Source organism: Dendrobates tinctorius, unplaced genomic scaffold (genome assembly GCF_039654945.1).
Source record: "Dendrobates tinctorius isolate UK_male_01 unplaced genomic scaffold, ASM3965494v1 ptg000089l, whole genome shotgun sequence".
NCBI classification, from domain to species: Eukaryota; Metazoa; Chordata; class Amphibia; order Anura; family Dendrobatidae; genus Dendrobates; species Dendrobates tinctorius.
This window is the reverse complement of record NW_027361757.1, coordinates 5,175,558-5,183,981: the sequence shown is the minus strand read 5'-3', so window position 1 is coordinate 5,183,981 and position 8,424 is coordinate 5,175,558. Positions and strand designations below refer to the sequence as shown.

At 44.1% G+C, this 8,424-nt stretch overlaps 1 protein-coding gene across 1 annotated transcript in view; it reads left to right on the top strand.

The window, feature by feature from the left end:
• The first annotated feature begins 421 nt into the window (after positions 1-421).
• Positions 422-8,424, top strand: part of WNT8B (Wnt family member 8B) — an 85,264-nt gene continuing 77,261 nt past the window's right edge. Inside the window, exons 1-3 of the mRNA XM_073585942.1 lie at positions 422-532; positions 5,549-5,617; positions 6,501-6,628. Coding sequence (XP_073442043.1) covers positions 422-532; positions 5,549-5,617; positions 6,501-6,628 — 308 coding nt within the window. The remainder of the gene's footprint in view (positions 533-5,548; positions 5,618-6,500; positions 6,629-8,424) is intronic.

Here is an 8,424-nt window from a genome sequence, read left to right as displayed (position 1 = left end):
TGGAAAATTGTGTAAGCTTATTGACTGGAGTATAAGCTGGGTATGCATTGTCCCCTCATCCCTGTCCTGGTATGCATGACTCCCCCATCTCTGTCCTGGTATGCATGGCTCCCCCATCGCTGTCCTGGTATGCATGGCTCCCCGGTCCTTGTCCTGCTATGCATGGCTCCCCGGTCCTTGTCCTGCTATGCATGGCTCCCCGGTCCTTGTCCTGCTATGCATGGCTCCACGGTCCCTGTCCTGCTATGCAAGGCTCCCCGGTCCCCGTCCTTGTATGCATGGCTCCTTATCCCCTATCCTACTCACACACCAGCATGTAGCTCGTAGTGTCTCTGTGGTCCCGGGGTCTTCGCAGCAACTCCATGGTTCTGGCTTCCAGCAGCTCTTCCGACACAATCACGTGGCGCTGCGCATTAAGGTAATGAATATGCACTCCACGCCTATAGGAGTGGAAACGCGTGAAGAGCTGCTGGAAGCCGGAACCATGGAGATGCTGCGAAGACGCCAGGACCACCGAGATGCTGCGAGGTGGGTGAGTAGGACGTCTTCTGGAAGACGGCGGCTGTTACTGTGAATATTAATTTCTTTTTAGCAGCGGACACAGTTACAGCTGCCGGCTTCTTCCTGTGACCTGCTGCTCCGCCGCTCCCCCTCCCCCGCCGGCTTTCTGGACAATTGACTGGTGTATAAGCCAAGCGGGGCGTTTTCAGCGCAAAAAAAGTGCTGAAAAACTCGGCTTATACATGAATATATATGGTATTTTATAAAAAAAAAAAATTGTTTTTGCATCGCTTTATTCTGAGAGCTATAACTTTTTTATTTTTCCGCTGTTGGAGCTGTATTGCAGCTTGTTTTTTGCAAGACTAGATGACTTTTTCGTCGTCACCATTTTTATTTTGATTTGAGTTTTTGATCGCGTTTTATTCTACTTTTTGTTTGGCGGCATGATGAAAAAGCAAAAGTCTTTGCTCCTTTTTTTTGTTTTTTTTTTTAAACGGCATGTGCTTAAGGAATTAACAAATGTGACCATTTTATAGGCTGTCTCGTTCCGGACGCGGCGATACCAAATATATGTACTTTTTCTTTTACATATATATATATATATATATATACACACAGTATATGTATGTATGTATTTATTGGTTTAATATGTTTTCTTCTTTTTAAAAATTTATTTTGTGTTTTTTTTTAAATAGTTTTAAAACATTTTTTACTTCTCTTTTTACTTTTTTACTTAGTCCCTGTATGGGACTTCAATTTTTATTTGTCTGATCACTGGTCTCAGACAATGCAGTACACATATATTGCATTGCATGAGACCTGTCAGTGTTATTGCATTGCATGAGACCTGTCAGTGATACATAGGCAGATCGTTTGTTAGACTCAGCTGCTGGCTGATTCTAAAGGCCCCGTCACACTAAGCGATCTCGGTAGCGAGATCGCTGCTGAGTCACAACTTTTTTGACGTAACAGCGATCTCACCAGCGAGATCGCTGTGTGTGACAGCGATCAGCGAGCGGCCCCCCTGCCGGTATCGCTGATCGCTGGAAGAAACCTCTGGACATTTCTTTGGTCGCTGGTCTCCCGCTGGCCAGCACGCATCGCTGCGTGTGACAGGCAGGAGACCAGCGATCAGGTGTAAAAAATAATAAAAAAAATAAAAAATATAGTTATTCTCACCTTCCGACGTCCCGTTCAGCCATCCTGCCTCTCTCCACGCTCCGGTCCCAGTGATCCTTTGCACGAATGACCGCGAGACTTTGTTATCCCTCGAGACCGTGACATCTCGCGGTCATTCTCGCAAAGGATCACTGGGACCGGAGCGTGGAGAGATGCAGGATGGCTGAACGGGATGTCGGAAGGTGAGAATAACTATATTTTTTATTTTGATTCTATTTTTTACAGGGATGGCCAGCGATGCCGGGCGCTCGGCATCACTGTGCTGATCGCTGGTGAAGCTGTCTGTGTGACAGCTCACCAGCGATCACATAGCGACTTACTAGCGATCCTGACACCTTGATATCGGTGTCGGGATCGCTGGTAAGTCGCTTAGTGTGACGGGGCCTTAACAAGCCAATGTAGCTGGAAGACCCGGAAGTCATCACATGACCTTCGGCTACCGGGACAAAGCAGAATCCCCTTTGATGTGATCAGATCTCGTCACAGGGGCATCAGAGAGGCGAGTATAGCAGTGACCTCCCTCTGCTATCTTCTAAATGCCGTGATCGCGGCATCTAGAAGATAGCAAAGGGTTAACAATATTGGGACCTGATCTAATCAGGTCCCGATGATGTCACCTGTCAGAGCTACCACTCTGCACAGGAATCGCAGCACTTGCAGGACCCTGGGGGTCTTAAGCACTGCGAGACCACCCACTGTTCATAAACGTCTGCGCTGCACAGAGCCCAGCAAGTGCCAACGTTTATCTACCGTGGGCGGTCAGGAAGCGGTTAACCACTAGGTCCTCATTAAAACTTCTTCCAAGCTGTAAATGCTGGGTCACACCCTGGTACCTCATGCATAGCACTTTGCTGACTGCTTGTGTGCCATTATAAAAAGTTCTACTGTGGGTTAATTGATCAGTCAACTAACTGTGTTACTATTCTTACATTTCTCTATCAGCAGTAGTCTATAAAACTGATGTTTGTGACATGTGAGTGTGGCTGGAATAAAAAAAAAAAATTGGAGGTGTTGCATGAGGTGTGAGGTCTCCCAGCTAAGAAGGCATACACTGCTCCCTTAACCACTAGATCCTCATTAAAACTTTTTCCAAGCTGTAAATGCTGGGTCACACCCTGGTACCTCATGCATGGCCCTTGACTGAGTGCTTGTGTGCCATTATAGCAAGTTCTACTGTGAGTCAATTGATCAGTTAACTACCTGTGTTACTATTCTTAAATTTTTCTATCAATAGTAGTGTGACGTGAGTCACTATTGTAATACTAAGTAAGTCCCAAAAATGGAGAGAAAGACTACTATAACAGATTGTAATGTAATACTACTTACTGGATAAGTAAAGGGAGGTCAAACAATCCCAAGGTCAGGTCCAGGAAACGGCACGGTACAACAAGAAGTAGTCAGAGACTAAATCCAATTCATGAGCCGGGGTCAGGAAAACCAGTAAGGCAAAATAGTTTACAGGGGGAGACAAAAGAGAAGTCAGGTCACAAGCAGATAGTCTAAGTCCAGGAAGGGAATAAAGTCAGGCTGGGTCAGGCACAGAGCACAGAGTGATCAGACTTACACAGGCAACAGCAAGTACTCGACTGACACAGAATAAAGGAGCTAGCATGCTTAAGTAGAAGACTAATCAAGGAAAGTGAACAAAGATGATGCAGCACAAACCCAGCACTACCCCTACACAAAGAAACACATCAGACAGGAACAGTGTGGTGATCGTGACAGTATCCCCTCTTCAAGGGGGGCCACCAGACCCCCAGGTTTCCCAGGAAACGTTCGATGATAGGCCTGGACCAATCGATGAGCCCTTACAGAAAGAGCTGGAACCCAGGACCTTTCCTCAGGTCCATACCCCTTCCAATGTACCAGATATTGAAGGGAATTTCGGACCATTCGGGAATCAATGATCCTTTGTACCTCATATTCCAAGTTTCCTTCAATAGACACTGGAGGAGACGGGGCGAGGAAGACAGAACATGGGGAATAAACTCCTTCAATAATGACTTGTGGAACATATTAGGAATATGGAAAGATTGAGGGGGAGCTTTAACCGGAAGGCAGCTGGATTGACCACCTCCAGAATTTCATACTGACCTATAAATCTAGGACCCAACTTCAGTGAGGGCAACTTAAATCTAATATTCTTAGAGGATAGCCATACCTTATACCCTACTTTGAAGGCGACCCCTGACGAGAGCCTCCTATCGGCCTTCAGCTTCTGCCGATGCTGGGCCACCCCAGTGTTCTTTTTAACCCTCCTCCAGACATCCCCCAGCTTTTGAATGGTGACATCCACCCCATCAAACCCAGAACTTAGCCTGGAGAACTCACCAAAATGAGGATGAAACCTGTAATTACAGAAAAACGGCGAGGTCACCGTGGACTGATTAACCCGACTGTTAAAGGCAAACTCAGCCAGAGGGAGAAATGATGACCAATTCTCCTGCTGATCGGTGACAAAACATCTTAAAATTTGCTCCAAAGACTGATTTGTCCTCTCTATCTGATGGTTTGTTTCAGGGTGATAAGCAGAGGAGAAGGACAAATCAATCCCCAATCTTTTGCAGAAAGCCCTTCAAAATCTAGATACAAATTGTACACCCCTATCCACTATAATATTTAGAGGAATCCCATGCAAACATACCACATGAATAATAAACAGTTCGGAGAGAGTTTCAGCATTGGGTAACCCAGATAAAGGGACAAAATGAGCTTGTTTGCTGAAGCGATCGACTACCACCCAAATAGCAGTCATTCCCCCAGACAGTGGTAAATCTGAAATGAAATCCATGGACCAATGAGACCATGGTCTTTCCAAAATTGGCAAAGGAGCCAATACCACTGCCATCCAACATTGCTGTACTTTAGCGCGTGCACAAGTTTCACAAGCAGACACAAAGTCTCTAATATCCTTATGCATAGCGGACCACTAGAAGAGTCTAGCAACTGCCTCCTGGGTGGCAGTGACCCCAGGATGACCACTCAACACAGAATCACGGAATTCTTGCAAAAGGCGTAATCTGAGATACACAGGAACAAACAGCTTGCATTCAGGGGTTTTGGAAGGAGCCACGGACTGAGCAGCACGGATTTCAGCTTCCAGCTCAGAGAAAACCATGGCCACAACAATACCCTGAGGGAGAATGGAGGAAGTAAGTTCTGGAGGAGACACAGAATCAAGACTATGAGACAGTGCATCCGCCCTCACATTCTTAGACCCTGGTCTGAACATAATAGGAAAATTAAATCGTGAAAAAAGCCCATCGGGCAGATTCAATATAAGCTAGATTTTTGTGATCTGTCACCATGGTGACTGGATGAACGGCTCCCTCCAAAAAATACCTTCACTCTTCAAAAGCCAACTTCACAACAAGCAACTCCCGATTACCCACATCATAGTTTCTTTCAGCAGGAGAAATTTTTTTTTTTTAAGAGAAAAAGGTGCATGGTCACAGGTTAATTAAAGTCTCAGGACCTTGAGACAATACAGCCCCCACCCCGACCTCAGAGGCATCAACATCCACAATAAACGGCCGATGGAGGTCTGGTTGCACAAGAACAGGAGCAGACATAAAACATTTCTTCAAATTTTCAAATACCCCAACAGCTTCTGTCTACCAAACCTTTAGCTCTGCCCCTTTATGAGTGAGGTTCTTAAGAAGCTTGATGATCTGAGAAAATCCTTTAATACATTTTCTATAATAATTTGTGAACCCTAAAAAGCGCTGCAGAGCATTGAGGTCGCTGGGTTGAACCCAATCAATGATGGCCTCAACTTTCCCGGGACCCATGTTAAACCCGGAGGCAGACACAATGAAACCCAAAAATGATATTTCTTGAACAGAAAAGGTATGTTTTTCAATTTTAGCAAATAAACAATTATCTCTCAACGTTTGCAGAACCAAATGGACCTGTTTATAATGTGAATCTAGGTCAGGTGAGAAAATTAGAATATCATCCAAATAAACAACAATAAATCTAATATAATCAGAAAAAAACATTATTCATAAAGTTTGGAAAAATCGGGGATACATTCCTTAGAACAAAAGGCATGATGAGATTTTCAAAAACACCTTCAGATGTTAAAAATGCTGTCTTCCACTTATCAAACTCATGAATCCGTATCAGATTATATGCCCCTCTGAGATCCAGTTTGAATAACTATTTGACCCCGGAAAAGCTGATTATATAGATCGGGAATAAGTGTAAGCGGATAAGTATTTTTAACCATTATTTTGTTTAATTCTTGGAAATCAAGGCAGGGACAGAGACCTCGATTATTCTTTTTAACAAAGAAGAATCCGCCAGCTACCGGCGATGAGGAAGGGCGAATATGACCTATTTGTAAACTTTCGCTAATGTAAATTTTTATGGCTGACCGCTCAGGGCCAGACAAGTTATGCAAACAAGCCTTGGGTAATTTGGCAGGAATGAGATTAATAGCACAGTCATAGGGGCAGTGAGGAGGTAATATCTCAGACTCTTTTTCCAAAAAAAATCTCCGAAGTCTTTCAGGTATTCCGGAAGACCCTCCAGACTAACGGAGCAAACATGCACAGGTTTCAGACATTTTTCAATACAATAAGGACCTCATTTGACAATATCTCTCCAATTTCAGTCAATAATCGGATTATGCATATGCAACCAAGGAATACCCAACACAATTCCAGCATCTAAATTGTCCAAAACGTAACAGGAGATTGATTCCGTGTGAAATTCACCGTAACTAACCGAACCAGATCATTGAACAGTGGGGTTGTATCAATGGCCATAATTTGAATATGGCTTTCTAGCTTAATTGTCCCTAATCCTAACTTCAGAACAAATCCCACATCAATGAAATTAGCAGCAGAACCCCAGTCAATAAAGGCAAATGTGAACAGACACTGATCTTGAAAAAGAAGTTCAGCATTCAACAACACTTTATCGAAGGACTAAAAGGGTACCTGTAAGTCTGAGTGACCTCCTCGACAATCACCCAGACTTAGGCATTTCCCGACGGCTTGTTTGATGCAGGTCATGTCAAACAATCCTTTAAGAAATGTCTAGCTTGGCCACAATAGAAACAAAGCCCAAGTTCCGACGACGTCTCCTCTCCTTAATCCTTGAGCTGGCAGCACCAACTTCCACAGGTTCCACGTCAGTGAATGAAAGGGGCCAGTAGGACAAAAAGGAACCTCTTGTTGCACCTCGCGTCTCTCCCACATCCTCCGATCCATGCGGATAGCCTGAGTCATGGCCTCCACCAAACAACCAGGTGGAGCATGTAGAGCCAGAGCATCCTTAAGAGACTCCAAAAGACCCCTCTCAATTGACATCTGAGAGCTGCATCATTCCACAGGACCTCAGAAGACCACTGCCGAAACTCTGTGCAATAGTCTGCTGTGCGGTTCCCCTGTGACAGGTTCATGATACTTGTCTCTGCCACCTTGATCCTGTCAGGTTCATCATAGATGTGTCCTAAAGCATCAAAAAAGGCATCCACTGAAAGACGTTCAGGAGCAAGAGAGGGTAGGGAGAAAGCCCAGGTCTGAGGACCTCTGTGCAAAAGTGACTTTATAATTCCCACCAGCTGTGACTCATTCCCTGATGACTGGAGGAGTAAGGTAAACAATAATTTACAACTCTAATTAAAAATCCTGAACTGATCTTTTTCTCCCAAAAGTTTGTCAGGGAGTGCCATAACAGGTTCAGGGGAACTCAAAGATATGTCAGATAGTTCAGAAGTCATAACAGCGGTCAGAGGAGAAAGAATCTGAGGGCAGTAAGAGTACCAGAAATCTGACCCTGTTACCGAGTATGTGAGTATGCCAGTTTGTGTTGTTCCAAGGCCAGATCTTGGACTAACTGAGTCAGATTCACAACCTGATCACACAGAGTATGTAACAGATCCATAGGTGGGAAAAATTTAATGGTCAATCATAATGTGACGTGAGTCACTATAGTAATACTAAGGTCGGCGTCACACACAATGATAAAAAAAAATCGGTCCGATTTTTACGGACCAAAATCGGACAAATGTTTCATGAACAGTGATCCGTCTGTCATCCGAATTTTCTGCGATGATCCGATTTTATTCGCATCTAAGCATCCGTTTGACATTCGTCTGGCGATATTTTGCAAAATGGTCAAATAACGTTTTTTAGGCCTGAAACTAATTTAACTCATCATCCAGCCCTATATTTATTGGCTCTACAACAGGTGGAACCTGCTACCTTTGTAATAGAGTCTGTGCTTGGATTTGGTTAGCTAAGCTTTGTGCTAAAAATGACAGACAGGCTGACTTTTAACACCACTGAGTGTGTTCTTTTCTATTGGGTTATATCCCGATGTTTTGGTGAGCCATACCCTGTGATTGTCGATCCGAGGAGGCGTAGACAAATGTGGATCCATCCGCTTCTGTTGCGCAGGATATCTAAAGGCCATTTCCACTGTCTCTATACATCTCTGCGTAGCCATCCGGAGAAGTTCTTTCAATATTGTCGGATGAGCCTTGCTACATTTGATATTTTGCTGGAGATTGTGCGCCCTGGAATCATGTTTCAGGACACCAGGATGCGCAAAGCTATTTCTGCAGAGTATGTCTTAAAGCAATATGTTGATGATGTGTAAAGCAGCATATTACATTTCCAGACCTTGAACCTTATAGATTTTTGCCATTTAAGATATATATTTACAAGCACATTTCCCAAGATACATTATATGCTTGTGTATTACTGAACCAAGCCATGGCATGCAATTTAA